This window comes from Pelobates fuscus, chromosome 4 (assembly GCF_036172605.1).
Source record: "Pelobates fuscus isolate aPelFus1 chromosome 4, aPelFus1.pri, whole genome shotgun sequence".
Lineage (NCBI taxonomy): Eukaryota > Metazoa > Chordata > Amphibia > Anura > Pelobatidae > Pelobates > Pelobates fuscus.
In genome coordinates this window covers 220,447,998-220,469,529 of record NC_086320.1, presented here as the reverse complement: position 1 = coordinate 220,469,529, position 21,532 = coordinate 220,447,998, and the positions used below count along the sequence as shown (strand labels likewise).

At 37.4% G+C, this 21,532-nt stretch overlaps 1 protein-coding gene across 1 annotated transcript in view; it reads right to left on the bottom strand.

Annotated features, from left to right (window-relative positions):
* Positions 1 to 2,627: 2,627 nt before the first annotated feature.
* The window catches only part of ADAMTS16 (ADAM metallopeptidase with thrombospondin type 1 motif 16), a 214,973-nt gene continuing 196,068 nt past the window's right edge, over positions 2,628 to 21,532 (bottom strand). Inside the window, exons 19-23 of the mRNA XM_063451888.1 lie at positions 14,900 to 15,101; positions 13,302 to 13,496; positions 12,536 to 12,760; positions 5,213 to 5,357; positions 2,628 to 3,953 (exon numbers count right to left, since the gene is read on the bottom strand). Coding sequence (XP_063307958.1) covers positions 3,838 to 3,953; positions 5,213 to 5,357; positions 12,536 to 12,760; positions 13,302 to 13,496; positions 14,900 to 15,101 — 883 coding nt within the window. The 3' untranslated portion in view covers positions 2,628 to 3,837. The remainder of the gene's footprint in view (positions 3,954 to 5,212; positions 5,358 to 12,535; positions 12,761 to 13,301; positions 13,497 to 14,899; positions 15,102 to 21,532) is intronic.

The window sequence follows — 21,532 nt, the reverse complement described above, 5'->3', positions numbered from 1 at the left end:
GGGTGCATAATTCATTGCTGCACAATAGAATATTGCCATTTAGTATCATTTGTGTAGTGCATATATGAATTGATCACTTGGCTGCAAGGTCAGATGACAGAAGAGGTAATGTAAATTGCATAGGAATGTGATGGTTTACCATATGGATTAATCCTGTGATCAATCAAAGGCTCTGCAAGGTGTGAGAATTCACACATAAGTGGCCTGGAAGTCTGGTTTAAATATAAACTAACTCTCAAAATTACCATATGTCTAGATTCCCTCTTAGATAGGTGGACCTTGTATATGTTAATGACCAATAGCCTAGTGTTCCAGTATCATATCCAAAAGAAACATTAATATTTACCCACAGATTATTAATTAAGCCTCATTTTATTATAATTAGAATGGGACAAGCACAATCTTCTAATCAAGCCCAAACATGATTTGCGTAACTTAACCATATGGGAAGGGATTGTGATGTCCCATATATTGGGTCACAAGTAAAAAGTGTGACATATCTATGGAATGGAAAAATGCTAACACATTAATTGATGTAATTATTATTTCTGTGGCAAGTACATAAGAGGAGATAGAACTAAATAATTCAATTTGGATTAATGTTCGTCTGGAACACAAGGGGGTGGTAAATTATAGTTACTATAGGTATCACTTATCTCCACCTGTGGGCGAGGCTTGGTAATCCACAGGGTATATAGCTAATGATACTGAAGTGTTATGTACTTCTGTTATTTTATCCCTTTTGTTTTTATCTGTTGTTGGTGTAACTAATTTGATTGACATCTATATTTTTGTATGCACTGTGACTATTTTTTTATTTCTTTAATAAGTTCTGCCTTTGTCTGGTAAAGAATCACATTACCTGAAGAGACTAATTAGTGTTTTGCAATTGCTTAAATATTGTGCTAAGTTATATTTGGTGGGTTTTTCTTATTAGGTTACCTGGGGGACCAAGGCACCACATTTATAAATTGTCTTGGTGGTGGCAGCGTTAGGATAGTAATATTTATATTATTATGGTTAGGTGTGGATGGTGTTAAGTGGGATTTTATCATTATTTCCAGTGTAGTGCAGACAAATAGTGAACTTTAACCCTTTCACCACCACAACTACATTACGCACACTCTTGAAGTAGGGTGCGTTTGTGACAAGTTCCTGGTGCCATTCCGGATGTGGGGTGGCGGGTACCCTTTGTACCGTCTGCCAGAGGGAGACCTAAGGGACCCAGAGGTCCAGGAAGACGTGCGACGCCAGCCTTGCACTTCTTGCCGGGGAGAGACTGAAGGAACCGGGAGGTCCAAGAATTTGTGCGGCGCCGGCCACGGTAGTATGGAGCTGGGAGCCTGTGAGCTGCGTCTGACCAGAACCGGAAGTGGGGGATCCTCGAAGGCAAAGAAATAGAAGGAAGATGGCTGGGTATTCCCTCCCACAAATACAGGCAATTTGCCTTAATTTGCCTTGGGATTGGAATGCCCTTTATCATGGTAGGCTACATGCATTCTAGACCATGCATTGTTCCACCATCATTAACATTACTGGGAACTCTGTCCATCATGTACTAGGACTAAGGCCTTCTCAAGCCCCTCTGGCACTAATACTGCACAGTCTCCAAAATAAAAACACAGGGTGCTCATTGTTAAATCTACTCTTGTAGCAGGTATGTTCTCCCCAAACTCAATGTTCAGAGTGACTAGATGAAGTCATATATAATATTAAATGTGTTTTTTGGGGGGGTTTATTTTACTAGTCATAGTGAATCTTATGATATATATTTATTTTATAATAGATTTTCATGTGCAGAATATAAGAATAGAGTCTTTGCTTAATAATACTGTTAGTATGCAAATAAAGAAACACTCTGAGCACCATAACAAGATAGCCACAATGCTCTTCAATCATCCTTTCTGTCCACCTTCTTCCGGTGATAGTCTCAGGCTTTATTTAGGAAGTATTGGTTTGGGTGAGGAGAGCCTTAGCTGATGCTCTTAACCTATCACTAGATCACCATTCACTAAACTGTGTGAGAAAGGTATGTACATCAAGTGGACAGCAACACAGCAAGTTCACCCATAGATAGTTACCTACCTTTGGGTCTGGTGTTTCTTATTTTCCAACCATACATTCACCAGGTAGCTCCGAATAAAGTTTATTGGATAACACTCCAATATTTTAAGAGCACATACAATGTAACCGGTTAGTGGTTAAACCACATATGCTCTGGCACAAATGGTTTAGGGAGCAAAAAGAAAGTTTTTAATAATTAGGCAAACCTAGGTGACACAAACAATAGGAACACTCTGAAAAGCATTCAAAGCATAAAAATGTTTCAGGCATTAGCATATCTGATATCTGATGTCGTATGTCTCACACACACTAGCTATTTTAATAAGTTGGGAGAGTTCTAGAATATTTGTCAGGTTATTTAGGTTGACAGCAGCAAGTTCCAGGGTACTATAATGAGTATACAGTATAATACTATATCCCAATGTTCACTACATTTTAAAAGAGAGAGTACAGAGATAAGACAGTTACACCAAGCTGCAATTCTCCAGTAAGATTTAATGTCTCTGTCCCTGCTAGGCAGTATAGTTTGTCAGAAAGAATTAGAAATCACATCATATTCATTAAAAAAAAGTTTATTAAAAAAACAACAACAAAAAAACAACAAATTCATAAATATTTAGCAAATAAACTTTACAAGATAAACCCTTTTGATTGGAATTTAAGTTGAATCCCACAGAACTAGGGTTAATATGAACCAATGCAGCACCGTTATGTAGCTCCAGTTTATTTCCTGCACCACAAAGTGCAGCTTGAACTGTATTACATGTCATTGATCCATGAGACGCATTTCACTATTGGCAGATATGGCAATACAATAAAGCTGTGATATATTGTAAAGTTGTAGTACCTTAACAATCACAAAATGTTATAAATTGCTAATGGTAAGGAGTCATTGTAGAACAATGTTTTTATTTTATTTTTAATTGTTATGTCAAAGCTGAAATAAAATGTTTAAATGTAAGCAGCTTAAAATAAACACAAATCTTCCCTCGATTCCACTATGCTCTGCATTACCAAAAAACTGTAATTAAATGATTGAGATTCAGAGATGTGATAAATCCATTGGCCACTGATGTGTTGCACACATCTTCGAATAACCACGAACAAAGAATGCGAGTGTAGTAAGGAGAAAAATGCTAGCACCATTAGAAATATTGTTGTTCTCTCCCCTAACTAAACCAGCAGACTGAATAAAACTATTTTTACGTTCAGTTTTTGAGTCTGATAATGGTCTTAAAAAAGCTGTGCTACAACAAAGAATTAAGTTTTACATATGATTGGGTATTCCAAGTGGATAGCAGGAGGCAATAAAATCAGCAGTGCTGAAATACGCTAACGGCTGCTTGATTCCAGCTGTCGGAAGTGCTCTTTTATTGGCATGTTGGAAGGGAAAATCACTGGTAGAACAAAAAGGCCTCTTAAGCAGAATCCTTACTATAGCAGGCATGAAGTAAGATGATCCAGAAAGCATGTTCTGCACCATTTTCATATAAGTCTCCATGTGAGATTCATCTAAGCAAGATGCCAATTTGCAGTTCTCAATAGCAAATTAAAATGCACATATTTTTATTCCCTTAATAACTCGAACAGTGATATGAATGGCAGTACTGAATGGTCTGCCTCAGAACTAATATTATTAAACTTCCTCGTCAGCTCAGATGATCAGTAAAAGGTGTTATTTTTTTAACCCATAGCCAAGCAACACTGTAAGCACCTTTCTTAAGTAGAATAGTCATATCCAATGTCTCTTATTTTTCTTCTACATGCCTGTTCTTAAACATTAGACTTTGAACAAGATCTGCAGCACTGCTTGCCATAAAATTTGTGAGTGCACACTCCATGCTGAGGTACCAGGTAACACCAGTTGAAGTAATCTTTACATAAAGTATCTAGAGAGCAAAAAAAAACAAAAATGCAAGGTTAATTAAATCTTCTTAAAAATAAAATTAACAAAATGCATCAAAATTAGGCAATTTGTTAAACAATAATTCCGTACTTTACAAAATAAAAAAGCTTTGTCAATTATATTTAATCATTTATGGCACTCATGTGTACTTTAAAGACGCATATTTATTTCTACTTAAAACATTATATTGTTTGTAAACCCTTTGCGTACAGTAATCCTTTTGTGCTTCTGAAAAATATCACAATTTGTTGTTCAGTAATACTATAATTGTTTCGGTAAATCTAACTTTAAATTTTTGACACATAAATCTTCACCTGAGATAATTTTGAGACTAATTGCATGAAATAGAATTATCGTCTTAGCTGTTTATTAAAGTTTCTACCAATCCAAGTCAGACGGTAAAGTGATTACACATAGAATGCTAACTTTTGCCTCAACTTGATTTGTTTGAATCAGAATCAAAAAGGATTCCATTCTGTTAGCTTAAGCTTTTTAAATGATTTACCAGAAAACAAATTCCACACAGACTTTAATGGTGACATCTGTAGATAAAACATTTGAACAACAGAATGGATTCAATTCTAATTCAAAAAATAATTAAGGCCTTTATCACTGAGAAGTTTTGGACTATTGTTTTAATCATGTCTTGAGGCTGGAAGAGCAGTCCATAAAAATCTGCAGTGCCAAAGTCTGCCATCTTCAACCTTGCGGTACAAAAGTAAATCTCACATCTGACTGGTACGCAGATCATTTCAGATTTATAATGTAAACTTCACAGGAAGTCAATTGGAGCTGAATTCACTGAGAAGAACCATTACCCTTGAGCATTATGTATCCTTGTAGTGATTCACAAGTTGCAGTAGAATCTTCAAATATTACAGACAATTACATATTGTGAAAAAAGTCAGGTTCAATGGTAGTGTAAGGACACTAGCAGACAAAACATGGGAGAGCAAGACAAGAGACGAAATTGGAAACTATCCTGCATGTATATTATTGTTTTTCTTCACTAAACAAATAATTGTTGCAGATTGACCAGAGAACTGCTAAATTTTGGTCAAAATGACAGAACAGGAAAAACTGCTGAATTAGAGTAATTTTCCAACTCAGAAATTTTGGTCTAAATTTTAATATTTGCATATTTATCCAATGTACAGTGCTGCCAAGTATGTAATGATGTTAAAAAGATATCATAGTGAGAATGTATGCATATTAGGAAAAAATAATAATTATTTGCATTACCTTTTTTCTCAGGAGGACAGAAGTCTGTATTGCAAGCCTGTGTCACCCCTGGCTTTTGAAGAGGGTAACATCCAGAAGCTGGCCTTCCATTACTTAGACACTGAACAGTACGGACTTGTACACCTCCCCCACAGGTCACCGTACACTAAATGAAAACCAAAACTTTTATTTAGCTGTCTTAAACATGGAATGACACAACTAGGTATGACACCCTACCTCGCATTAAATAAAAAATTAACTACAACATATAAACATTATGCCATGGATTGTGTGTTTTCTGATAAAAAGAATTTAATGCTGATTAGCAATTAAACACTTCAGTGGATCTATTATATTTGAAATCAGTTCATTTGTGACTCCAGTGCATAAAAAAATATAGAACTTGTGTTGATCCCAGTCTTAGCATATACAGCATTTGTCAAGCTCAATAATTGCTGGTTAGCTATTCTAAATTCAGGGACAGGGATTTAAAATGGACCGATATTCTCCACTATCTCATGTGTCACAGAGCCTGACCTCTCTTCCTAAAATTCACTGTTGCATTATAAACTATGCCATATGTATATGTTTATGCTATTTGACTTACAACGATAAAAATGTCTTACTAACTAAAAACATTTAATGCAAAATGAGATAGCAATTCTCTTCTTATCCTGACAAATGAGGTGAACAATGTCAACTGTTTCTTCATTCTGTTCTTCTAACAAATGGCTGTAAGACAACAGAAACAGATATCCACGGAAACCACATCTGTCCTTAAACAGAACTCATACATCAACTCTACAAATAACCAGATGCAGAGTAAGATGTCAAGAAACAGAGAAAAATATTTTTTTTTTATGAGCTCAATACACAAAGGTCATTCCAGATGTATTAATTCGGGTACACATGATCCAGTTATTTGTCTAAACCTATTTTTATATGGACTAGAATACATAGTATTTGTGACTGTTGAACAATATGTTTCTAGATGTCAGTCTATCTGTTTGTAAGGAAGATAGTTTTGCAGCTAATGGAAAATACACAATCTCTCTATACTATAAAATTTGATGCACAGGTATTTATTTGCTTGGTAAAATTATAATTGCTCACCTAGGCACAACTCAAATTTGCTACTATGTTAGTCATTACAGGGAAAGAATTAGCTGCATTAATACAATTCAACTTGCATTTTCCCAACAGTTTCTCCATCCTGGTGGTGAGTACTCTTAATTTATCCAACTCCTAGCATAGTCTTCTCAAACCTTTATTTTTCACTAATAAGTCAATAATATAATTTTTTTATATATATCTAGTGGAATATTAAAAGAAAACATTGATGTCAATTCATGCCAATTAATTCTAAAATATTTCCAGAAAAAAAAAAAAAGCTGTAAGGCGCTGGAACAGAAACACACACACCACTCAAACATATGATCAATTTCAATATGCCACAGCTGCAGGGGCATTGGTAGGTTCAGAAAATACCCAAGGCAAACAAAACAAAATATAACACCCCTGTCCTTATTCTCCTAACTTGTATACCTTACCCTACTTCTCCTACCCCATGTGTATGTGGCCTCACCTCCCCAAATCCCTGCCTTACTACCATGTCATTCCTATGCACATTCTTCCAAAAGCTTCATATTTTATCTTTTATGGTATGCAATTCTCCTAATGTATTGTGTTCCTGCCTCCCGTTTATCCCTATTCTGCTTCGCTATTAAGTATCATTCAGTTGTATTGTAAACATCAATATCTTTACATAAGATGAAGCAAATCAGTAAACATGTTCATTGCTCTTAGGAATCTTTTTGAAGGTTATACTGCAAACACTGGGCACTTATGTTAATCACTCACACTCAAACCATCTTTAACCTAATACCACATTGTAAACATTGTCTGAAAATGTTTTGCTTCTGCTTGCAGTCATCAAGCCAACTGATTACTGTAAACAGGTGCTTCATATCAAGGGGATATTTGTTTTAATAAGCATAAAATGTCTCTGTATTAACTTTTTATCCTAACATAAACACATTCCAAATCTATTGAGCAGTGTTATATACTGGCTGATTCTTAATGTAGCTACCAGTTCCTGAAAACCACAGAATGGTATGGAAGGTACTTGTTTCTATTGACTCACCTTAAAGACAGAGGGACTCATACTAGATAGTTAGGTGCACTTGATACAAGAAAGGGCTATAAAGAATAATGACTGCCTCTCCTCATTTTCTGACCCTATTCTACACATTCTTCCTTCCCCCATTCTTAAAGTGAATCTGTCATGACAGGTTCACTTTAACTGCTAATATCCCCTAAATCCATGAATATATAATATATAGAAAAACACTGTGAATATAAAGGGACTATGTAGGCACTATAAGCAATCCATCTTAATGAGCCTGGAGACCTCTGGCACTGTCCCTCCATTCATATATTATTTTCAAGCAGTTAAACACAAAAGAAGAGTCCCTGTCCAATTACGAAATAAAGTAAAAGAGAAGTATGTGCAACTATCCCAAATAAAGGAAAATAAGATTTGTCAATAATGACTAATGAAAATGGATGTATAAGAATAAAAAAAAAAAGTTAATGAAACTGGGAACTAAATGCGTATCACGTCACTACTAGACGCTTTCTGAAAATAAAATAAGACAGTGGTGTTGGGATATTTTATTTCATGTTGAGAAAGCGTCCAGTAGTGACGTGAAATGCATTCAGGTTCCAGTTTCATTTAGGTAAGTTTTTTGTTGTTGCCGCCCCCTCTCTTTTTTGATGCCCGGTACAGAGATGTGTTAACTACAATTCCTATCACTGCTGCTTATTATGGTGGACATGCCTTGTTTGTAATATTGTAATAAATCTGTACTACAAGAATACTCGTTCTCCAGATATCTCCCTGCAGCCCCCACCCATTTAGTCCTTTTGAGTGTGTTACTGCTCTTGTGTGAGAATTTCCCTGTCTATATACAGTTTTGTCCCCATTGGAGGTATGACTAAGACAGATATTACTAGCCATACCAATTCATCCCAGCAATGGTCACTTTCCAAGTGAGTTTGCCACAAGCTCCTGGAGGAGCCTGCTTGCCAGCCTCCCGGCTACAGACTATGGAACCTGTAAAATGTAATGTAAAAGTCTCTGTTTGTGCATTTGGACTATATGGTTCAGGAACCGAACAGTCGCACGAGCCGTTGACCACCCTGGAGCTTGTTAAGCCTAACTGATACTTTGTAACAATTTCCATCGCAGTGTTCTAAGTGTTCGTCTGGGTGGCCGCATTTCCTATGAACAACCAAAAGGTGGCGGACATCTTTTTCGCATGAACACAGGCAGCGTTGTCTGGCCGTCGAGTTCATGGAACTATTTTCGGACACTGAAACTCCCGAACACCGCTGGACTTCCATGATCACCTGTGTTCGTTCTACAACACTTAGAAAGTGTCACGACTGCTAGTGTGGTCCAGCATGCAGAACTATGTAACATCTACATAGACAGAACAGAAAAAGACAGAACGTAAACCGGTCCTTAGAGTGGCCGGACTAATACGTTAAAGACAGAGAATGGTCAAGGGATAGTCAAGATCAAGGCAGCCAGAAATACACAATACCGTTATACAAGCCAAGTCAGGGAAACCAGAAATCAGAGTAGTTAGGAATAGCCAAGATCAGTATACCGGGAATATAAATAATAGGAACAGAAAATGCACTCTTGGGAACCAGGACAGGAAACCCCGACAGGGCAAAGAACTGGGAAGCTTCAGGGATTTAAATGTCCCTTCTTTGACTGTAATTGGTCAGAGGGTGACCTCTGACCCCAGAAAGTGCGTGTGCGTCGGCGTCGTGACGTCAAACGCACGTTCGTGTGACCCTGGGGGGCGGAGCCATCGATGGCCACGACTGCATAGTCGGCGCCATCTTTAATTTGGGCAGGCGGCCAGGAGAACACAGTGGAGTGGCTCCAGACTTGCCACTGAGCAGGTAAGCTTAGTCTGTTGGCGCGGTCATGCCGGTCGGGCGCGGCCACACCTCACGGCGAGCCAGGGGCCGTGACAGAAAGACACTGTTCTGTGGAAATATTCCTACGAACAAGGGAAACAAGCTCCAGGGTAAGAATATTGACTGTTCAGTAGTTTGTTCAGTTTTTTAACTACTGAACTAAACCGACTGCAAGCCCTGATTCTCTGGAACTGTTTTTGGGCATGGGACCATGCGTGCAGTCGGTCAAATTATGACTTCCAGGAAATTCCTGAACCCCTGGACCAATCTGGGTGATTTTTGGATATGTTGGTCACGCAGATCGGGGGGAGGTAACTGGGGTTTTTTGTATTTTTAAGGTACTTTTGAGGTGTTTTAGAAATGTGTGTTTTTTGTGCCTGGAGATAAATGAGTTTATTACAGTGCTTGACTCAATTATCTCCCAGGCACAGTGGAGGGATTATCTTGTTTTGTACGGGAGTGTCCTGGACCTGAGACCCAATGTAATCATGTGTATGTTTTTACTGTAGTCTACTCTTAGGTCCAGGGGGGAGTGCCCCTTGCATGGGGACCTGCATAAAGGGCCAGTTGTGGCTGCCAATAAACGTATTCCAGCTTGTACTCCCAGAACTATGTGTCGTCTGGTTACTCGGAGGGGAAATGGCTAATCACTGTTCCAGCTTGTTCCAGCTAGGATGATTCAGCAGGGAAAATCCTTGTAAGGACAAGAGCTCCCAGAACTGAGTGTCGTCCAATGCCTGAGTGTCTAGAGCGAATTCCCCATTCGGCTCCAGGAGGGAGCAGTTCCAGGACCCCAGTCAAGATACGGCGACTGTGGGCAGAAGTTCTGTGGTTTGTCCCCTGTTCAAGTTAAGTGGTCCTTGGCGGAGGTACTCAGCCAGGCTACAGGGAGCTCCGCTACAGCCACTGTCATAGGCTGAAAGCTGTCATCTGCTAATTACATCTTCCGATTGCTGCTCAGTCTAATGCTTCCTGATTAGTCCAAGTGGCACAGAAGGGATGGGTTTCTGTTGGCTCTTGTTTAGCATTAAAACATTGGTTGGATACTGAATTGAAGGCAGCGCCAGGGGACTCCAGACACTACAATCACTTCAATGATCTTGAAATCCATGTGTTTTTAGATGCTCAACAATCCTATCCTTTAGTAATGGAAACCATGTTTAAGGATAGGAATGTTGAACATCTAAAAACACATGGATTTCAAGATCAGAGACAACATGGGTTTACTTCAGGGAGATCATGCCAAACTAATCTTATTGATTTTTTTGATTGGGTAACTAAAATAACAGATCAGGGTGGTGCAGTAGACATTGCTTACCTAGATTTCAGTAAGGCTTTTGACACTGTTGCACATAGAAGGCTTATCAATACATTGCAATCTTTAAGTTTGGATTCCAATATTGTTGAATGGGTAAGGCAGTGGCTGAGTGACAGGCAACGGAGGGTTGCAGTCAATGGAGTATATTCAAAGCTTGGGCTTGTCACCAGTGGGGTACCTCAGGGATCTGTACTTGGACCCATTCTCTTTAATATTTTTATTAGTGATATTGCAGAAGGTCTTGATGGTAAGGTATGTCTTTTTGGTGATGATACTAAGATATGTAACAGGGTTGATGTTCCAGGAGGGATAAGCCAAATGGCAAATGATTTAGGTAAACTAGAAAAATGGTCAGAGTTGTGGCAACTGACATTTAATGTGGATAAGTGCAAGATAATGCATCTTGGACGTAAAAACCCAAGGGCAGAGTACAGAATATTTGATAGAGTCCTAACCTCAACATCCGAGGAAAGGGATTTAGGGGTGATTATTTCTGATGACTTAAAGGTAGGCAGACAATGTAATAGAGCAGCAGGAAATGCTAGCAGAATGCTTGGTTGTATAGGGAGAACTATTAGCAGTAGAAAGAGGGAAGTGCTCATGCCATTATACAGAACACTGGTGAGACCTCACTTGGAGTATTGTACGCAGTACTGGAGACCGTATCTTCAGAAGGATATTGATACTTTAGAGAGAGTTCAGAGAAGGGCTACTAAACTGGTTCATGGATTGCAGGATAAAACGTACCCGGAAAGGTTAAAGGATCTTAACATGTATAGCTTGGAGGAAAGACGAGACAGGGGGGATATGATAGAAACATTTAAATACATAAAGGGAATCAACACAGTAAAGGAGGAGACCATATTTAAAAGAATAAAAACTACCACAAGAGAACAGTCTTACATTAGAGGGGCAAAGGTTTAAAAATAATATCAGGAAGTATTATTTTACTGAGAGGGTAGTGGGTGCATTGAATAGCCTTCCAGTTGAAGTGGTAGAGGTTAACACTAGAGATGTAAAGGAGTTTAAGCATGCGTGGGATAGGCATAAGGCTATTCTAACTATAAGGCTAGGGACTAAGGAAAGTATTTAGAAAATTGGGCAGACTAGATGGGCCGAATGGTTCTTATCTGCTGTCACATTCTATGTTTCTATGTTTCAATGGAAAAAACAGTTACAGTGCCTACAGTGTCACTTAAACTGCTTTGCAAGTTTTAAGCAGTTGCTTTCCCCTTGTCGCACACCAGTGGTTCCACAATCACAGAATTATTTATCCCTGCAATAATCTAAGTAACCTAAGTTTCACCCAGAACTTTCATCTACCAATTCTCTAATAAAATCTATCCTATATTGGATGCATTTTATCTGACAAGATACCATATTTAAACCTAATAGTTTATTATTTAATCACTGAGTGCTTTTGAGGCAACAACCTATTACTATTTAAACCAGGATTGCCATGTTGGAGATATAGCAGTAATTTCATCCCAATTTAAGCATCTCTTTACTGTTTAGTAAATTACTCCCAGAACTTCAAAATCAAGACTGGTAATTTTGTTGGGCTTTCATTTTCTTTTTATAATTGTCCCTTGGTGTCAAAGCAGAACTAAAGGCTTAGTTAAACAGGTGCAGATAACAGTCTGATTTTTTAACCTTTCTACATGCAGTCAGTGAACAAAGTTGCAGACAGGAACTTCTGAGTATGTTTGGCCACAGTGACTAATTTCCTCACCAAAACAAGGATAGTCCATTGAATGTCTATTCAAGTTTGACCTAATATTTAGGCTGGCTCAATACTATATGCTGCTATTGCAGAGATAGGCAACTTCGGCACTCCAGATGTTGTGGACTACATCCCCCATAATGCTCTTACACCCGTAATGCTGATAGAGCTTCATGGGAGGTGTAGTCCAAAACATATGGAGTGCTGAAGGTTGCCTATGACTGTGCTAGTGTGTTTGTAACTTCTGTACTTTGTCACCTCCATGTGCGCTCCCTCTGTACACAAATTGCATTAACGTTTATTTTACCTGAGACCATGGAGAACTGTACCAGGAGCCTCTTGGTTGACTGATCACAGGGTACAATGGGTATCTTGGGCACTCTACTTGAAGACAAACTCTTTCCAGATCCATGTGCGGCTTGTCCAAGTGTGAACATTTTTTTTGTGCAATATCTCTGTTCTTACCAGATGCATATTTTTCTATACATTTCAGTGTTCTTTTCTGCACTCCTGATCCACATGTAGAAGAGCACTGAAAGCACAAAAAAATATCAATCATGTCTGACAAACGTCATTGCAGTCTCCATACGTATACCTATACTGAATCACTTGGATTGTGACAGTGCTAAAAACAAAACCAATTTATTATATATTTTTTTCTATGTCTGTGATAAACCAACCTAGAATGAAACTGATGAATACAAATAAGTTGTGATTATGTTAAGTGACTGTTTTCCTCACCACTTTCCCAGGAAAGCAAGAGGATATTGGAACATGTATTGCTATTTTGTGAGAGTATTTGTATCATACATATGTCATCATTAGTTTAGAGCGTACACACACTCATAAATACATGGCATTTTCTCTCAAAATAATATAAGATCTGATTGAAGGCAACTCACAAATGAGATTTCCACTGTTGCGTGTTGTGTATCGAGGCTAAATCTTTAAACAAGCTCACAGGAGATACTTGCATCACAATAACGTACAATGGGAACCTATTATGGAATGTTCGTGCAGGCATATGATCAATAAAAAAAAATTAGCTGTTACACATATAATTGCATATGTACCTCTGACCAGTCGGATGCAACCCATTGCAGCTTCTTAGGTTTGTTACAACGTTTAATAAGGCAGGTTTCCTGGGTTTTGGGCTTGAATTCTAAAGTGCAGGCAGCATCGCTGAGAATGTGAGCGCGAAGTGAAGGGTTTGTACTCTTGCAAACTACAGATCGTTTTTTCCATCCTTTTCCACACGTTCGAGAACACTAGGAAATTGTAATAAATTATATTACTAGTGAGCAACAACACTGGGATTGACCTTCTTCACCCATTGTACCCGAGCACTGTATTGATTGATAATATATTTTTAACTTACAGAGTGAGTCGTATTGCTCACAAAAACAAACTCATATAAAAGGAGAAAGACCACTTGTGTATACTGGGAAGTTTTACAAATTGTGGAAGTATTGATTAAGATTCTATAATAGTAAAAGTGGTGGTTTCCTTAATGCAATGCTACATTTAGAATGCACTCATTCTTGCAAGAAGCATGTTTGGATTAAGAATAATAGCAAGTAGGACAGAAGCAAGAAAGGTAAGGTCAGTTTAACTTTATTGTTACGCTGTTGAAAAAGAAGCCAGAAGTTGTCATGCTTCCTTTTGATGCAAACAAGGAGCTTCCGGGGCAATCAAGGGTGTTACCATATGTGGATACCTTATGCAGATGTATGAAGAGCATTATTAACTAAAATGGTATTTATGGTAAAAAATAAAGTAGAGAAAAATCGTATTGTGTAAAGAAAATATTTTAGCACCAAGTCACACGAGCCTATGCAGTATAGTTATGATAGTATCATAAATGAGATGCAAATTACAGATTAGAAAGCATTGCTGCACTTTAATGAACTCCCAGCCACATGTTTGTTACATGGGTATAGAAGACAGTGCCACATGCTTTACTTTGCAATGAGTTTCTAGCACTGTAAAGTTTAAAAATAAATTCCTGTGGAATACAAAATAAAAATCTTATCTACAGAGTTAAAGAGATACTCTAAGTACCAAAACAAGTGTAGGTTAATGAAGCAGTCTTTGTGTATAGATCATGCCTCTGCAGTGTCACTACTCCATTATCTGCTGTTTATGAGTTAAATCACTTTGCTTATACAGACCTAGCCATACCTCCTCTGATTGTGGCTCACACAGCTTACATGAAATAAAGGTCTAATTTCTACAACACATGGTGTTTGCATTAAAATTTCTTATCTCCTGCTCTGTTAATTGGACTTTAATCATACACAGAAGGCTTCTGTATGTTCTTGCGGGCAATTAACAGAGCAGGAGGTAAGGAATCCTAAATACAACACACTACGCAATAAGGGAGTTATAAAAACTAAACTCTTTTCTAAAAGTATGTAGGTAGGCTTTGATTGTCACAGACAGGTGACGTGTAGGTAGGTCCGCACAAACTAAGTTGGTTAACTCTTAAATGTCATATAATTGGCAGTGAGATTGCAGGGGTATGATCTATACACCAAAACCATTTAATTAAGCTACAGTTGTTTTGGTGCTTATAATGTCCCAATAAATATACTTCGTGTTGGATTCTTCAATTGTGAATGTCATTAGTATTATCAAAAGAGAATGAAAATGCTATCTCTTTTGCACTTACCTCTGACCAAGGTCCCACACTCCACGCTGGGGGACAGCTTTGAGTGTTGCATATCTGTCTGTGGAATGGAGCAGGCATGGGGCATAATTTGTTTGCCACAGTTTCCATTTTGTAATGTATTTTTTGTGTACAGAAGATATGGCGGAACTGCTCTCCAATTCCACATGTCTGACTGCAGTCAGTCCAGTTTCCTACAGACCAACTACAAAAAGAGAAAATGAACTCACGTTATTTTTATATCATCATATCAAGGTTTCCAATCTATCATGAGAACATACACTAGTAATTACATAAATAAATTACCTATATCAGTGTTTGCTATAAAAACACGATACCTTCATAATAAAGTAACAAGATCACCAAAGAAACCAAATCATTGTCTTTAAGTTTCAAGTCATAGGGTAAAATACTATATACTATCATTATTTTTTTTATTATTATTCTTGTTATAATTATCAAGTACACAACATTAAAACCACTGACAGGTGAAATGAATAACATTGATTATACTGTTATAATGGCATCTGTCAATGGGTGGGCAGCAAATGAACAGTCAGTTCTTGAATTTGATGTGCTGGAAGCAGAAAAAATAGGCAAGCGAAAAGATCTGAGTGACTTTGACAAAGGTCAATTAATAACTAGATGACTGGTTTAGAGGATCTCCAAAACGGCAAATCTTTTTGGATGTTCCCGGTATGCATTGATTAGTAATTACCAAAAGTGGTACAAGGAAGGACAACTGGTGAACCAGGATCAGGGTCATGGGCATCCAAGGCTCATTGATGCATGTGGAGAGCGAAGGCTAGCCTGTCTGATCTCAGCATACAGAAGAGCTACTATAGCTCAAATTGCTGAAAAAATTTAATACTGGCCAAGATAGAAAGGAGTCAGAGCAGATAGCGGATCACAGTTTGCTGCATTTAGTGCTGCATTTCCGCAGACCAGTCACGATGACCCATGATGACCCCTTCCCACCACCGAAAGTGTCTATAAAGTGTCCGAAGTGGACAATAGAGCAATAGAATTAATCATGTTTTCTTTTAGATCAGATGGATGGCCAGGTGCATGTGCGTTGTTTATCTGGGGAAGTCATTGCAGCAGGTTGCACTATGGGATGAAGACAGGCCGGCAGTGTTAAGCACTACTCCTGAGAAATCTTGGGTCCTGTCATTTATGTGGAGGATACTTTGACATTTACTATCTAAATAGAGATTGTTGCAAACCATTAACACCCCTTTATGGTAATGGTGTTCCCTGATGGCAGCGGCATCTTTGAGTAGGATAATGCGCCCTGCCACATTGCGAAAATTGTTCAGGAATGCTTTGCGAAACATGACAAAAAGTTCAAGGTATTGCCTTGGCCTTCAAATTCCCAATCTGTTTGAGCATCTGTGGGATGTGCTGAAACAGCTAATCTGATCCATGAAAACCCCACTTCGCAACTTGCAGAACGTAAATGAACTGCTGGTAATGTCTTGGTGCAGATACTACAGGACACATTTACAGATCTTCTTGAGTCCATGGCTTGATGCATTAGAGCTATTTTGGCAGCACGAGAAGGACCAATTTGATATTAGGCAAGTCTATTTTACGTTGTGACTGATCAGTGTATTTTCCAAAGAAAATAAAAACTGGAAAAATAAAAATCATTATAATTGATGTGTGATAAATACTATAAGGTATCATGTCAGTTACAAAGAATATACATTGTGTTATGTCATTCATGGTTTTCTCTGATAAACATATACAATTAGCACAGGTCACCAGGGTAATGCTATGGCATGGCTTTACAAAACTACTTCATAGTCTAAGCCCACATATGGGAGCAGTTTACTAGTAGTATAATCCCAGAAGCTCTTTTTGTCAAAAGGCACCCACAAAACCACAAGTTTGAGCCAGCTGGAGGTAATGCTTGAAGTATTTATTATAATATCTGAAATTAATCAGGAAAGTGATTTTCTTAAGCGTTGGCTTAAGGAATACATGTAAACGAATATATGAGAACTAAGGTAAAATAAATAAAATTAATCTGAATGGAAAATGCTTTCATCACTAGTACCCTCCAGTGGCGGGTCATCAAAACAAAGGAGGCAGAAACAAGATCATCACACAAACTTGGCCAAAAATGTACTGGCAGTTTACGAAGTCCGATACCACTTTGAAAAACACTCAAAAATTGCAATGGTTTGACATGTTTGGAAAAGGATGCCCTTTATGGCAATTATTTATTCACTTAATCAGTAATTGTCACAAAATGTCCATAAAATTACAAATATTAGACCAAAATACGTAGCTAAGCTAGAAAAATAGCAGAATTGAACATTTTTTATTTAAACTATTCTGACCTCAAATTTGCAGTTCTCTAATCAATTCCGGGTTTAATTAATAACACAGTTAAAACGGTTAACTGGTATAAAACCTGGCAAGACAAAATATATGCAAAATACATGCATATGTATATGATAGCAAGTAGTATGCATGTGTATTGGATGGCTGGCATATGTTAATTAATATGATGAATGCACGGCACTAATGTATTTTTTATTTTTTTTAAGCAATACACTCAATTCTGACGTAGATGATATACAATTTCCACAAGTAGTAGGAAGTAATGAACAGCTGTTCTTTCACCAGTTTTAAAGATCCACACCCAAACAGCTGCTATATCAGAAATAGTTTACACTCCCTAACGTAAGGAATATTTCATAACGATGACATTACTCCTGCCGCTATTGGAGGGTATCCCTCTAAACAAATTAATTTAGATTAATGGCTGTCAAATGGTAAAAGGAGAGACTGGCTAAAAAAAGAATTGAAAGGGTTCAGAAAAAAAAAATCACTGAAGTAAAAAAAAAACAAAAAACTGTTTTATAGGATTTGATTTATTAAAGGAAAGAGCACAAGTAAATTGATATTTCTAAATTACATTACACTGAAAATACAGTATTTGGTAGCATGGGTCAATGGTACAGAGATGGAACTTTATTCACTTAACAGGTAATTGTTAGGAACTAACAAAACTATTAGAATTAGTAGGCTAAAATAGACAAGCTGAAGGTTTCTTCCTTAAAGTCAGACCAGATACACTGTCAGATATTCCACGGTAGAATATATTTCAGCTAGAATAGGATCAGTGCCGGAGCAGAACCCTCAGCCCCAGGCAGGATACTACGTGATTGGTGTTATACTGGAATGGTTTAAACACAGAAAGTGGCAACTATTCCATAAACAGTAAATGTTATACATCATCACTTAATTTAATATTTTTGGATAAGATTTTCAAATGTTTCAAATCTTTTAGAAAAACTTTAAACATCTACAGAGGTCACCATTAAAGTCCATGGGAATTATTTGTAGATACATCATTTTGAAAGTTTATCTAACAGATTTGATCCATTTGAAAAGCTTAAAAAATATATCAAAACAAGGGAATATCTGAATGGCAAAATTGCGACTAAAACAGGTAATTTGGAAATATTTTAGGCCAAGTGTTTCCATTTGGATTCAGAGAATATTCTTACACGAATTACTGTGAATTGACCAGAGAATTGCAAATACTATGCCAAAATAGCCAAACTGGAAGGATATACAAGTTGGCAAATATTTCAATTGAGTAATGTGGGCTCAAATCAAATGATCTAATTGTATCCATGCAAGTATGAAATGTGCCCTAGTTATTCTGAGTTGCAGGATGTAAGCCATACCTGCAGACTTTCAGAATTGGTGATTAGTGCTCTCCCTCCTCCTGCTTCCCACACTCAACACACGCACAGTGAGCAGTGATTTTCTGTCTGAGTATCCTGAGGCTACTTGCATTTCGAGGACCAAAAGAGTTAATAAGCAGAGCAGCAGTTCCCAACTAACATTAGGAGTTAGAGTGTAGGTAGCATGGTAAATATGATGACACTGGTCAGGGTTTGTGTCTCTGGGTGGCATAATGACACGGCGGCATAATAACAGACTGAATGGACAGTGGGCTAAACATACTATGCATAAAATATCAAAATGCTGTAAATGTGTATGTGGTGGCAAGCCAAACTTAGGCCTGACTAGTAGCATGCAGCTTGAATTTCAGACCCTGACCAGAAATATTCTGTCATTGCCATCGCTGTTGCCAAAGTATGATGCATTTGCTATATACATATGCTGTGTAAATCAGCTGGTTAGTTAAGATTTTGTTTTAATTCCACTTTGTTTTAGTAGTGTTTGTTCCTGATCAAGTGTTGTACTATTTCAATGAAAATTCCAAATTATAAAACTGGTGCAAAGGACATTGATGCTAGAATCTTATGATGTGCCAGTATCTATATGCAATGGGCCACAGGAAATCCATCCAGCCAATTTCTTACTAGTCTAATCAGCACTATTTATTGTTATACATTCTTAAAAATACAAAGGAAAACAATTTTATTGATACAATAATTTTATTTTCATGCAAAACTGTGTATACCGATTTAAAAGTAAAGACTATTAGAAGAATTGAAGTTATTCCTTAAATAAAACTAATACACATATGCAGTATCCAATCTGCTAGTGACATTGGGTGAATTTAAAAAAAAAAAATAGGTCTACTGGTAACAAAAAAAAAGTCAGGTTTCTATAAAGTAAGAATAAAATAAGCAAGAGCAAGCTAAGTTGATCTACTTCTCTATAAACTAAAATATTTTCTGCTAGGTATGATTCATTTTCTGGTGATGTAATCCTATTTAACGTGTTTTTATTTTATTGTTCCTTTGTTATATGTTGCTTGGTAGAGCTGTACCTCTTTCCACAGGTTGTGGAGTTATTTGTTAAGTCAGAGACGGTGGGATATTTTTTCCCATCAGGGAATGACTCAATCTCATGAATCACTACTGATGGTTGGACTGAAGGCTGCATCTAATGATGTTGGGTCCATAAGGTCATCTACACTGAATCATGAACAAAGTCATTGTTGCACACCTGTTACTCTCAAAACTACAGAAAAAAATACTGCTGGTTCTAAGGATTATGTGGTCCTAACACTACAGTGCTAAATAAGAGTCAATTATATTACATATTTCCAAAGTACTGTATATTAGTTACAAGTGGGGTGGCAGCCAATATTTCTTCTACTGCTATAAATCTAACATATCTGTTTTTGTACAACATTGGCCCAGAGACCTGGAAATTACTGCTTGTACATGCTCGCATGAAATGATTCTGAAAACTATTTTTTCCTTATGCTGTAATAAGAAAAAACAGTGTTAAATCATAAAGAGTTACATTAGACAATGTGTTGCTATTCAATATTTTATATGCAAAGAACAGAATAAACATTCTCAATTAGGCCCCTAACCAGTTCAAAGTCTAACAGTGTTTTTTTTCCATGACAAAAAAAGTTAAATAAAAAAAAGTCCAGCTATGTTATCATTACATCAAGAAATTATTGGTTGCAAAAAATGGTTGAAATAAAATAATGTTTAAATTCAAATGTCACACTGTAGATTATTTTTTTTTCATACAAGTTAATCACTGCACATGTAAAGGTTTAATAACCGTTGTAGAACTGTAGAACACTGACAATTAAGCCTCCTTTAGGCAAAGTACAAGGACCGGGATATTCACTAAACTCTAAACAGTTTTGAACCTAAAACTGAAAATTTTAGACATAAATAGCCAAGCTATGAAAATAATAGAGCTGGATATGTTCTCTTTGTCCAAATTTTGCAGATTGGATTTCAGCTTGCCACTATCTGGAGTTTAGTGAATAGATGTATTTTGTTTAACAAAAGCTAATTGATTTGGAATTCCTGCTGACTATGGATTACGACTCAGTATTCTATTTTTTGCTTGGCTGGTGGCTGTAGATTCTGCTGTGCATATTTTAATGTATTTCAAGGTACTATGAATATAACATTAAATGTGATTTTTTTGGCAATAGTAGTAGACTGTTTGACTTTAGTATTATTTTCTAAATCATTATTATTTTCTAAATCATGATTGTCAACATATACATCTAATTAATAACTAGATGACTGGTTTAGAGGATCTCCAAAACGGCAAATCTTTTTGGATGTTCCCGGTATGCATTGATTAGTAATTACCAAAAGTGGTACAAGGAAGGACAACTGGTGAACCAGGATCAGGGTCATGGGCATCCAAGGCTCATTGATGCATGTGGAGAGCGAAGGCTAGCCTGTCTGATCTCAGCATACAGAAGAGCTACTATAGCTCAAATTGCTGAAAAAATGTAATACTGGCCAAGATAGAAAGGAGTCAGAGCAAATAGTGGATCACAGTTTGCTGCATTTAGTGCTTCATCTTATTTACATGCCAGACAAGGGAAGGAAATAATGCATCAGTCCCCCCAGCAACTCTATGAGAACATGGGCAGAGGTGGAACACAGAGGCAGACGTGCAGGAGCCATGTGTCTGTGTGTGTATGTTTGAATCTGCATGTGTTTCTGTTTTTATATATATGAGTTTGTTTGTGTGTGTCCAGTTCCTCAGCGGTTCTCCTGCATCCTGGCTGTTATGTAACAGAAACAAAAACAAAAATACATAAACATAGAACACGAACTCAGCGGGACGTGAGATGACGTAGACAGCGGAGTGACGTTGCGGGTGCGCGAGGAGGGCGGCAGAGCGGGAAGAGAGAGAGAGCGCTGCGGA